The sequence below is a fragment of the Embiotoca jacksoni genome, unplaced genomic scaffold (assembly GCF_022577435.1).
Source record: "Embiotoca jacksoni isolate LCO1_2020_lvr unplaced genomic scaffold, fEmbJac1.0.p SCAF_11, whole genome shotgun sequence".
Taxonomy (NCBI): Eukaryota; Metazoa; Chordata; class Actinopteri; family Embiotocidae; genus Embiotoca; species Embiotoca jacksoni.
This window is the reverse complement of record NW_027185241.1, coordinates 9,657,108-9,669,736: the sequence shown is the minus strand read 5'-3', so window position 1 is coordinate 9,669,736 and position 12,629 is coordinate 9,657,108. Positions and strand designations below refer to the sequence as shown.

The 12,629-nt window shown below is 43.6% G+C and overlaps 1 protein-coding gene across 2 annotated transcripts in view; it reads right to left on the bottom strand.

Annotated features, from left to right (window-relative positions):
• Positions 1-397: 397 nt before the first annotated feature.
• Positions 398-12,629, bottom strand: part of kirrel3l (kirre like nephrin family adhesion molecule 3, like) — a 36,076-nt gene continuing 23,844 nt past the window's right edge. The window contains exons 4-15 of one of the 2 annotated variants that reach the window (XM_069143048.1): positions 11,544-11,701; positions 9,945-10,095; positions 9,672-9,777; positions 9,224-9,372; positions 9,001-9,128; positions 7,699-7,825; positions 5,265-5,365; positions 4,295-4,493; positions 3,364-3,483; positions 3,081-3,190; positions 2,828-2,917; positions 398-2,704 (exon numbers count right to left, since the gene is read on the bottom strand). In XM_069143048.1, the coding sequence (XP_068999149.1) occupies positions 2,213-2,704; positions 2,828-2,917; positions 3,081-3,190; positions 3,364-3,483; positions 4,295-4,493; positions 5,265-5,365; positions 7,699-7,825; positions 9,001-9,128; positions 9,224-9,372; positions 9,672-9,777; positions 9,945-10,095; positions 11,544-11,701 (1,931 nt within the window). In that variant the 3' untranslated portion in view covers positions 398-2,212. The remainder of the gene's footprint in view (positions 2,705-2,827; positions 2,918-3,080; positions 3,191-3,363; positions 3,484-4,294; positions 4,494-5,264; positions 5,366-7,698; positions 7,826-9,000; positions 9,129-9,223; positions 9,373-9,671; positions 9,778-9,944; positions 10,096-11,543; positions 11,702-12,629) is intronic. The other variant, XM_069143049.1, reaches the window with a different exon arrangement.

Here is a 12,629-nt window from a genome sequence, read left to right as displayed (position 1 = left end):
TCTTGGGAGACCTTGTCCCTTCTCACTGTAGAATTGTAATGAGCATGTACTTCTCCTCCCCATTGTGAGCACTGTGCTTACCTGGGGAACAGAGGTGACAAGACGAACTCATATTGTCAAATAATACCTGCCTTTGTCACAGCTCTATCCTATTTCCCAACGAGATCGGCAGGCTGACTTCGGGAGGTGGATGCACATACAGTGGGGGTTCTACTATCTCATCTGTCTTCATTAAAAGCAGCACACCACTGGGGGAATTGGAAAATCAACATAGACAGTGCTGCTAATTTATGTATTCATCACTTTTGCTACATGGGAAGCTTTGTTTGTCACCGTTCTCCATGCCCGATGAAGCTACTCACCAGGCTGATTAACTCCCAGGATTCACGCAAGCCGGTTGTTTATCGGAAATGGTTTTATTTAAATATAAATATGTGTACAAAGGTACAAGCAACAATAGCTCATTTTTAGCAAATAAAATTCTTAATACATTATTGAAAGAATGAACAAACAAATGACAATTAGTTGTGTTCCAAAAAAAAGCATAGTAACTGCATTCGATGATTGATGAACAACTTTGACAAGAAAATCTGTGGATCCAAATAAATCAACCAAGATCGATACATATGTATATAAAGATACTTTACAATAGAGCAGCTTACACGCTGTACTTTAAGGCTTATATAAAATATAAAAATAAAGACAAGCGATGATGTTTGCCTCCTTACTTTAAGTGACATTTGTTCTCTCATTAGGCTGCCTGGGAACAGCTTTTTAGACAAATGGCAGTACAGGCGTCCACACTGAAACATCCAGGAAGTGGAATGCAACTGGGTCAGGTGCAGAAACAAATGTCTCAAACATGAAATGGACATGAATATAAATGCTGAAGATTTTCACTAGACACATCGTTTGCATGCAACAGAGAGAAAGTATGGGCTCAGCCATTTGTACAGATACTTAGTGTTTCAGGGTAGTACTGTTTCTTGTAAACATATTGAGACAATTTGATTGAGTTGTAAAACTTGAGAGTGTATAGCCCACGTCAGGACTGCCTCACGTCTTTACCCCACCTGAGCCTGCTGAAGTTGACGCTGCATTCAAGTTTATTTCAAGTTCAAGATTGCCACCATTTTCCAACCCGCCACTTTTGATTGTTCTGGTCAAATCCTACTCTTTAATTTTACAATCAGAAAACATGGCAGAAAACAATACCAGGGGCAGGACAGCAGGTTTTAGCATCAGCTCCCATTTTCCCCGATACAATTATTACCATCTTTGGGATTTCATGGCCTTACCTTGTCCATCTTGGTTCAACATACAGTTAACATAGAGTCCCCCATTGAAATGAGAGCTAAAATACACATTCTCTTCACAGCTCCTTCTTTTATCCACTGGTAACCAACACTGCTATGTCCAACATGTTACAATTATTATCAGGAGAAGCTCCAGGAATACAGCTCAGGCCAGATTAGACTCTTCATACAGTAGAGTGCATGTAGCACTTGTTGGTCAGTACAGCTAGCCTGTTGTGCAGAATAGTTTATGTCTGTCTCTGTGGAGAGCTCAGTCTTTTGTTGATGATAAGAGACACAAATGTGCTTAGAATTCCTTTTGCATGCCAACAAAACACCAAATGACGGACAACAAAAGGTTGTTCATATTGGGTTGTTTTTTTTTCCCCCAAAAAATGTCTTAGCTTGTTATATCTTCTTTCAAAGTATTTTTGAAGTCATATTTGACATTTAATGTTGACACAAAGCAAACTCTGGAATGCAGGTAAACAGTGACCCCAGTTGTTTTGGCCACCCAAATTCAGGAGATGCATTTGATATATTTTCTAGTTGGCCCTTTCACTCAGAGAACACCTCCACAGGTTTGGGTGGTCATCATGTAAAGATGACCTCGTGAGGTATCACACTGTAATGTTCATCATATGTTTGACTTGAACATCACAATCGGCAGAATTTTCCAGCTCAGGAGCTCTACATTTAGCGTTATTGTAGATCTCGTCATCCTTCCCAGGTTGTTAGATTATCCCACAACCTAAAACACAATTCCCTCCAAAAACTGTCCACACAAATCCTTGGAGGACTGTCTGAGAAAAAGAAAGTCTCTGTTCATGTTAGTCCAGCCACACATGTATGTGGAGGTGACAATGGTTATTTACTCACCGCTCCTGTACTCTTAGTTTTTTTGAGTTTTTGTCCAATCAGACATGAGTCTGCATACGTTGTGAGGGCCGGCCATAGTCAGACTGCTGGGAGGACACTTGTGAGGAGGCATAAGAGAAACGAGACGAGCTAGACACCTTGCTGGCCTGATCTGATTGATCATACGCATCCACCTTCTCATAGGAAGCAGGCTTAACGTAGCTGGTGAAGGCACGGCCATAGGTAGCAGGTAGGTAAGCAGAGCCACTGTAAAGGGGATCCGTGGGATAAATACTGGCTGGCTGGGCAGGCTGCTGCTGGGCAGCTTGCTGTTGTTCGTACGAGGTTCTGCTTGCTGTGGTGGTTGCGTATCGTTGGGAGAAGTCATAGACACGAGGCTGGGTGCCATGCTGACCATACACAGGGCTGGGGGAGGGCAGCTGCGATGGAGTGTAGACTGGCCGAGAGTTGGGCACATATTCAGAAAATCCACTGCTGCGGATATGGCGGTCATCATGGCCATGAACATTGTAATAGCCATTGGTAGGGTCCTATGAGCAATAGAGAAAATAAGTCATTAACATTAATTTAGTATTATGTGCAAAGGATGAGAAATACGTATACTTATACATACGTATACTACTCAGAGTGTTTCTTTGTGTTTTCAGTTTTACCTTGATGTCCGATCTTTCATCCTCCTCCTCCTCCAGGAGGTCGCTGTGTTCTGTTCGCGATGTCCCAGGAGACTCACTGCTGTTTGGAGCCTGAGGGAAGACAAAGCATTTTTGAAGAATTACTAGGATGAACAAGATCTTACTTTAACAAGAACACAAGAAAGTCAGAGCATTATGTTACAGTGTTAATGGGATTTCCCCCATCTTCAATAGAGCTATCTGACACACAGAGAAGGTGAACAAATGAACCTACCATTGGTTCTTTGACATCCTCCTCATCATCATTGCCACGTGTAGCGTTGTGATCACTGTGAACAATCTGAACTCTGATGTCACTCTTGGAAAGACGAGTACACCTCTTACCTGTGGGGATTGAAAGGAGTTTGACTTGACATTACTGAGCAAAAATTCTACTTAAACGCTAAAGTGAAAACTGCACAAAATTGAACATAACCTGTTCAATTTGTAGCTCACAAAAAATAGTTCAATTTGTTGGATTTGAAGAGTTGGCTGTTGACCCTCTTGCCCATACTAACCGTTGAGCTCACCTTTGCCTGTGTGCCTGCAACACAGGGAGACCAGAGTGATGACACAGATGAGCAGGACACAGCCTCCACCCACTGCTCCACCGACAATTATCAGCATAGGCAGGGCTTCTGTAAGGAGAACAGCGATAGAAGAAAAGTGTGGCGAAGAGGGTGGGGGTAGATGGTTGTCAAGGGAAAGGAAAGGATGAAATGAGAGATAGTAGAGCATAAGTGTCGGTGTCAAGAAAGTGCATATCGCAGCAAATGAAAGAAAAAAAGAAAGAGATCCATTAATTTGTCATGCTAATCCTCGAAACGCGTTAGTGCCTATAAATTTATCTGCAGTAAGCCCTGGTCTTCTCACTGCTACTGTGGCATATGCTCATGCGGACGATCCAGCATCTCACAGCCTGGCTATTGTCTCTAATCTCTCTGAAAGAAGGGTAACAAGGCCTGACATGCAATGAAGCAATAGACAGTAATCTAATTAGAGATTCCAGGAGATACCGCTGCCCATTTCTCTGGAGACCTCGCTCTGCTACGTTGATGTAAATTACTGGTGAGGACCTTATTTTTGGTGTCTGCTGCAACAAAGGTTTCCAATAGCATCAGAGTAGTAGTACTACCGTCTAATTTTAAGGCCACTTAAGGCAGCTGCAGCTTCAGATGCTGAGCTTGGCTCTGAGACAGTGATAGAGAATATGATCCCAACTGCAAACACATGTGGGTTCCTCTAATTGACTTTTGTCCCCAATCAATATCTATGTTATGGGGCAAACATATTCATTAAAGAAGCCATCTCCTGATTAAATCATATCGATTAGAAGAGCATAATTAAGATAAGCACAAGACAGGGGCACTGCTTTTACCTAATCTGGCCCCCTTCACAGCAAAGATTGAGAGTATCACTAGAACTAAAACTACTCCTGTTAGTGCGAACCTTGTTCTTTCAGAGTGACCAGGGCAGTGCCTGTCCCGAAGCGGTTCCAAGCGGTGCAGTTGTAGCGCAGTTGGAAATCTTGTGCCAGAGTCTCCGATAGCACCAGAGAGGACAAGACTCCATGGTCGCTGGTTACTGTCTGCACTGAGTAACGACCAGAGGAGCCAGAGGACAGGCTCATTTCCCCAAAGGTCCACACCTGTAGAGCAGAGCAAGAGAAAAGACAACAGGGGGTAAGTCACTGTTTTATGAAAAATTCCTCACCAGTGAACAAAGCTGAGGCCCACACTACTGTTTATCCTCAGATCCCCGCCTGCCGCTGACTGAACACCGGTTTCTCTCTCTGTTCTACTTCCTCTCTGCCGACCTCTGAGGTGCTCCGTGGCAGACACAGCTCATAGGCTCATGTTTAAGCTGCCTCCCACGTCTGCCCTGCAGGTGAGGCCTAAGGAGGGTTAGGTAGCTGCACTATGAAATAAGGCTCCTCTCTGCTGTCTCTAGCACAGGGCCAGCAGGGCACCGGTCTCTTACTCCACCCTAATTATCCTTTCTCAGCCCAGCGTACGTTCATCAGTTCAACAGGGTCAGCCGAGTGATGCCTCTTGGGCCGCTAATTGAACGTGGTTTGGCTGAAACCTGCAGGAAGCCAGTCTTCCACAGCTCCCCTAACTCTACAATTGTTCCAGTCAATACCTGTGCAATTACAGCTGTGAATATGTGTGTGTGTGTGTGTGTGTGTGTGTGTGTGTGTGTGTGTGTGTGTGTGTGTGTGTGTGTGTGTGTGTGTGTGTGTGTGTGTGTGTTAGCAAGTGAGATGGGGATGTGCTGGTGCAAAGGTGTGAAGGTGAGGTCAGGGGTAAAGCTCCTCTGAGTGTGCACTCTCGTGTGGGTGTGGCTAGGAGGAACATGGAGTGTGTAAGCTCCCAAAGATAAGTGAATGACCCGTAACACAAATAAGAGGCTCACTTACAATCTTATCGGGTGGGGGGCTGCTTCCCACACGGCACTCCAGCTTGCCCTTGGAGTGCTTGACGGCATGCTGTGTGGCTTCTGCTGTGATGATGGGTGGACCTGGTGAGAGGAAGAAAGAGAAATGAAAGGGGAAAATGTGATTTTTTTTTTTTTTTTTTTTTTATTTAAATGTCGACTATTACCATAATTGTCAGATATACATTTCCATGTTACTTAGTCAACAGATCATTCCAAACTTTACATGAGACACTGAAAGAAGCTTAATGGAGGAAGAAATGCAGACCTTTTAGTAAAAGTACCAGCAGAAGGATGTAAACTTACTCTATGTTACCAGTGAAAATCCTTCATTCAAATCTCTGGAAACTGTATTTTAAGTAGCTATCAAAAGTCAAAGTACTCCTTTGGGGGTAAAAAATGTCCTTAGACAGATGTGACATAACTGGCAGTTAAAATTAAGCTAGCCTACCTACAAAATGACATGTAGATAGCCTGAATGAAATTGTAAATATCTGAAACAGGAAATGCAACTATAGTCAAAATGTAATTACATAATATGTAACAGTTTTGACTTGGTCAAATGATGTTGCAGATATTTTGTCATGAGTAACCATACACATGAATGTGATGTCAATGGTCCTGGTAAGATTGATATTGTGGATATTTGAAATTTGCTTTGGCAAATTTGTAGACTATACAAATATGAGTTGTGCACATGTCTCCACTAACCAGTTACCACTATGCAGTTGTTGGATAGAAGCCAGTAGTATATTTGGTATATGCGTGAAACTCGCACATAAAAAAAACCCATTTTTTTTTTGTAGTAAAATGAGCAAACAAAGTTGGCAGATATTTTGGCTGGTGACGCATTCAAATCGCCATTTCAAGTAAGTGCGCAACGGCCGTGTTCGATTTGATTTACGGTGCATTTATGATTACACCGTGTAGTCTGAGCGTGTTCTTATCCAAAAAGAGCAACGATGGTGTCCGTGCATTATGTGCAGAAGTTTTGAGTCTGTTATGCAACAGATGAATATGCGGTGCATGATTACTTAGAAGCACAACAATCAAATTATGTAGCAAACATCTGAGTGAGTGAGCGGGAGATTTGAGTAGGTTACTACCTTTTGTCTTGTTTATGGTAAGGTCAACATCAGCTGGTGAATTGACTGCAGCTGGTACGTTCTTTAGAAAGACAGTTGAAATGTTGTCTTTGCACAACAATTTCTTATCTAGATATGCATTTTAAATGGATTTATTATGGATTATAATGTTTTCTTTTGCTCAGGGGATCTAAGGGTTTCCTTTAATTGTAGCATTTTATGCTTTTTTTCATACCTGTAGCCTACAAATGCAAAATTAAAACAAAGTTTTGCTAATCATGTCAGGTTTGAATAATAATACATGCACGTAACTGTTTTGATTAGTATATTCATAGCTACTTAGATTTAGTGTGTTTTTAAACCTTTTGACTATCTTCCTTAATGCTTAGTTAATTCTTGAAGTTTAAGTATCTTGAAAACATATTTAACTCTGTATATATATATATGATAATCAATTCCCTTGTATTTCTGAATTAATGTAGGGTCAATGCTGAAATATATGCATGGAGGAGTCCAGGATCAAGAGGAAGATGCTGACCTACAACCTTCTAACAGCAGTTTGGTTACGCAAGATAAACAACACACACAACCAGCTGGTCTGCAGACTCAGGAACAGGATGCAGCCATGACCAACAACCATTCACCAGCAATTAAGGTAAGAGACACAGCACGCAACCAGCAGCTCTGTAGGCACAGCAGCATCACCACTTATCATCATTCAAATGTCATCAACAAGTGAGGCTGTGGCTACAAATGTGTTCCCTCCAGTTGATCTTTTTGACAAGCTCTTATTTTACACTCTTGAAATATAGTTTCTCAGTTTATTTTATTGAAGAAGATTTCACGTCTGCATGTTTGTGTGTTGTTCTTTTTGGCACGTTCTATAGTTACCTCTGCAGTGTTAATATATACTTCTGGTTCCCTTATAAAATTGATAATGGCAATGTATTCGTTCCGTTTAAAGAACATTGCACTTCCAAGTATTTCTGCATGCAGTTGTAGTTTTTATTGATGAAATCTTGAAATACTTTACAGAGGAAATGCCTTTTTATTGATGAGGATAAACATCTGGAAGGTGACAAAGGGCCCAAACCAAAAAACAGTTTGCAGCCACTGGGAGCTTTTAAATGTTTTATAATTGAGAATCTTAATCTATAAAGTACTCTGTTACTACAGCTGTCAAATATATGTAATGGACTGATCTGAAATGTAATGAAGTAGAAATATAAAGTAGCATAAAATGCAAATACCCAAGTATTAAATGCATTTATTAAAGTACAGTACTTGAGTAAGTGTACTCAAAAACTTTCCACCACTGGAGGGTCCACTCACCATTTACAGTTAGGGTGACATCTCTTTCCGCTACTCCAATCCGGGGTACAATGGCCTTGCATGTGTATGTCCCGGCATCCTCCTGGGTAACAGCCTTCAGCTGCAAGGTGTTGCCGTTGCTGAGGACCTAGTGAGAGATCCAGAAAGACAAGTGAGAAGTGTGTTAGAGAGAGTAAAAAGCGAGAAGGAACGAGTTGGTGCGGAGAAGAGGCAGACAAAGGAAACCCGGACCTTTATTAGCGGCTCACTTGTTGTGGAGGCAGCACAGAGGTGGGCTGACCATTGTAACAAATGCTGGTGGTTTGAGTTTAATTTCATTGTGAAGAGCTTTAATCACAGCATTAAGCACTCCAGCCACCGCTGAGTGACCGTGCTGCTGGGGAGATTGTTGTAATTAAACAGAAGGGACAGAGCGGAGCATACAATGTGTGAGTGGGCCCTAGCCTTTGGAGCTGCTACACTCACTCACTCCTTAGCTCATTGATCCTGTCATTCCATCAAGCTGTGATTAATCCATTTACCCCCACTCCATCCCCCTCCACCCCCCCCACCCCACACTCTCTCTCCAATTATTTTTTTTTTATTTCAACACACTTATGGGGTAACCCAATTAATCCATTACTTGTGGCTGTGTGAGGGACAGTGGCAGTGGGTGGATTAGAAAAATGCTTGTGCATTTCCCTCTCTCTGAGATGAGAGCATTGCTTATGCCATCCAGCAGCATTCTTTCTGGGGGTGCTTTCTCCAGCATAGCTTCAGAAATTATATTAGTTGCCAGTAGAGAAGCTCCTCTGGGAGGCCCCCACTAATGGGGTGTGCGCTGAAAGACTTTTACCAGGATGATGTAAAATGAAGGTGGAAATGTCCCATTTGTTCCACCTACGAAATTGACTTTGAGGAGATGGCTACTCAAGTGCAGCCGGGCCTTTATAATATCTGAGAAGCGTCTCTAAAAGTTGCACCACATTTGGAAATGTGCGTTGTTTGAACCGCACATTGGGTCAGTCGTTGACTGATTGATTGATTAAACGATTGATTGTGTTGGAGGTATGAAAGTTATGTCATGTGCCCTGATGAAGCTGTATGACTATGTCAGTGGACAGACAGTTTTCTGCCAGAGGCTTTAGCCCCTAGGGAGCGTGGTGAGAGGAGATGTTGAAGACTCAGCCTGAAAAAGAATGTGTGAGGGTTTCATGCCTCAAGGCCATGTGTGAATGTTTCTCTCTGGAGGAAATATTGTTGAGGGGTGCTGTTGAAGCGTTACCATCCAGATAAAGTGGTTACTCCTGTGTGTTCCCTTACCACACTGGAGCCTTGCTTAGTCCAGGCCAGGGTTAGTGGAGGGTTTCCAGTCCATGCACAAGTGAAGGCTGCGTCCATTCCTATATCCACTGTCATTGGCTTAGGCTCCGACAGCAGTCTGGGGCCAACTAGGGTGAAGCAACAGCCAGTTCAACATAAGATCAACATATAGCTAAAAAAAAATACACAGCCACAATGTGTACAGTATCTGAGTTAAACTCACATTGGACATCGACCAGAGTGCTGACATTGGTGCTTCCCACAGAGTTGGACACCTCACAGGAGATAGGGTCTGTGAAGTAAGAGTAGTCCACTGTCACCTCAAGACTGTCCCCATTTGCTTCAGAGATGGGAACTCCTCCTTTCGACCACCTGGGACAGATGAATAATCAAATTATACAGTCGCATTAGTTCAGGGAAGGCACTTAGCCATGCGTATCAAAGTGGCTGTTAGCTGATTCGTGGCTTGTGCCAATCAAGCAGCCAATTTAAGCCAATGAGTCGACTAAACACTTGGCATCCTTTGTTCTGATTTTCTTGATTTCCTCTCTGCTCTGCCATGTTTTGCTGCGTATCATATCTTAGTTACACGATTGTGCTGTTCTAGTATCGTAGATTTCCGTGTTTAGGGCAGAATATCAGACTGAACGATTAAAACGAAGGATGTGTACCTGTATCCTGTGATTTCGGGATTGGCCGAGGCAGAGCAGATGAAGAGAACCTTTGCTCCCTCTGTCACAGTCTGAGGTTGGACTGATAGGGTCACTGAAGGAGGGTCTGTAAGAAGCCAAAACTTTCATGTTACTGACATCAATGGAGGGCCAAAGCTGGCTTTAACAGTGCAGCAGCATTAATTCTGCTCCACAGAACACTGTTCATCACATGCACTCTGCTACAGTGTGATATTTTAAAGGTCTTCATAGGTAGGTTGAGGCTGGACTCACGCTGGACATTGATAGTGACTGATGTCTGTCGTCCAGCAGGGGCAGCTTGGTTGAGAACCCTGCAGGTGTAGGTGCGTCCGGAGTCGCTGTCCTCCGGGATGATCGGAAGCATACTGACAGCCGCCTCCCTCTTCCTGTCCTCCATTGTAATCTATAGAGATGGACAACAAGGTAGAACTGAAAATCAGCTCGATGCCGCACACAACAAGTCACTCGCCATTGGTGATCGCACCACTCAGGAATATCTCTATGACACCGCAGGTCTTATTTTTTTTCATATGTGGAGCATTAAAATTGCCATCCTGTTCTTTGGCATGGCAGTTAAATCATATATTTTATGATGCAGCAGGGGATATTGTGCTGTTCCCACATTTCTGAGAGTGTTCCCTGTCAGCGCTCCTTGTTTGTCATCATCTTTTAAATCTATTTACTGCTCACAGAGATCAATACGCCTAAGTGAGGAAAGGTGTAGATTCTGAGGATATGGCTCACTGCTCTCACTTTCTCCCTCTCTTCCTCATACACACACACAGGAAAAAAAAGAAAAACTGATTATTTTTTTTCGGGGGGGGGGGGTGGTGGTGACAGTAAGGAAGAAGTGTCACCCATCTTTGGAAAAGAGCAAGGGCAAGCTGAACCTTTTCCCTGGACAGCCAAATCAATGGAGCAGGTCTTTCACTTCCTCAGCCCGACACAAAAAAAGCATTTTTATGCTAGATCAAATCACATCACTCCCTATCACCTCCTCTCCCTCGGACAAAGCCCTGGTGTCACTTCTAAACGTTGGATATTTTCTTTGTTTTTCGCAAAGCTATCTGACCAGTTAACTCTGTGTTCACCCCCCCCCCCCTCTCTACTCCTCCTTTTCTGTAGCGCCTCACATCATATCCTCTTCTCCCTCTCCCCTCCAACCCTACTCCCTCCCTTATCACTGCAGGCTCTCGCTTCCTTAAACGTGGCGTTTACCGTCGTTTAGCGTGGTCAGAGAGCATGAAAAATGTGACACTTTCCCAGCCGCGGCTGGCTTACGCTCCGGCGCATCCCTATTGTATTTCTACATTGTTTTGGGTGATTTCTTCTCTGCAGAAACTCTACTGTATGAAACACTCATGCCTGTCTGAGCTTTGGCATGCTCCAGTTATGCTGTAGTGTCGCTGCATTAGCGCGCAAAGGGGGGTTGAAGAGGGGTTGGAGAGTGTGTGTGTGTGTGTGTGTGTGTGTGTGTGTGTGTGTGTGTGTGTGTGTGTGTGTGTGGAGGGGGGGAGCAGGGGAGGGGGAAGGTGGGGTGGGAGGAGAGGGGGTCAGGCATGAGTGGAAATGGGAGGGGGACTGCAGAGAGTGAGCGAACAAATCTTGCGAAAGAAGGGTGCCGATAGAAAAAAAAAAAAAAACTAAAAAACTGTTAGATACCATGTAGGAAAGATGGGGAAAATAAGAAGAGAAATGGGAGAAACAGAGATGGAGTATTATACCCTCGGAGACAATATTTCTGTTTTGAATAGCTTTGCATTTATTTCTGCCCGCTGTTACATTTTGTAATATCACGTGGGTGTGAGTGATTGAATGATAATGCTGGGCACAGATCTGTTCTCACTGTACCTTGGAATAAATTGCCTTCTCCATGACCTCGCCATCTCTGTACCAGGTGATCTCAGCAGCAGGTTTGGCTCCTGAGGCTCTGCAGGTGAGGTTGTGTGGTGTGTGGGCCTTAAGACGTACAACGGGGCCACCCTCCACCACCGGGTCAGAAGGAGGAACTGTAAAGTAGAACAAACACACCACTCAAAACAAAAAGACTCATTACAGCTCCAGGCGAGTGCAGAGCCACAAAGAAGTAAAACTGATATTGAGCTTGCTGTTGCTCTTAGCTCAGCATCAATATATAACAATACTTTGTTATTGCCAAGTGTCTATTTAACAAGATGTAGTTTTAGATGGGAGAAAAGACCAAGAACAGTTGTCATTTGGAAAAAGAACACACTCAACCTTATTTATTTCCTTTCTTGGGACTAGCATTATTGCTCTATTTGCTCTTACTCTTGTAGAGTGATGTTTCAACTGAATTGCTTATTTGTTCATTTATTTGCATGGTTTCGCACGCACCACTAGCAAGCCAAGCGTGCCACCCCTGATGAAGGTGTCTATCTCCCCAGCCAATAAGAGAAGGCGTAAACATGGGGTTTGTGCTGGCCTTTCTCACACCCTCCACCGAACCAATTTCACTGTGTGTATCTGAATTGTCAGAGGTCCTTCCGCTGCCGCGGCACGGACACTAATGGAATCCGAGTGCTAGGTGATTTTAATTTCCATGCCGATTCCCCTGACTGCACTACCTCCGTTGACTCCTTTGACTGTGCAGGATTGCTTTGGTCTCATCTGGCCACATTGATTTACACACACGCATGCACAGAAAAAGTCCCCCACCCCCTTCCCTCTGAAACACTCCTTATACAAAAACATACACTGCAGGCTCCTGAGCAATGCAACTAGTTTCCTTTATGGAATTCATACAATGTTCATGAACCACTATGCTCTTTCAGAGTGCATTTAATGTAAAAGCGGCAGTTTTATCAATTTTCACAACAGCCTCCACAAATGCGTTTGTATGGTTGTGCGTGGGCTTGTGATGGCCACACTGCTTTGTGCTACTCTGTGCAGCTTTGACAGTGACAGTAGACAGAAAGG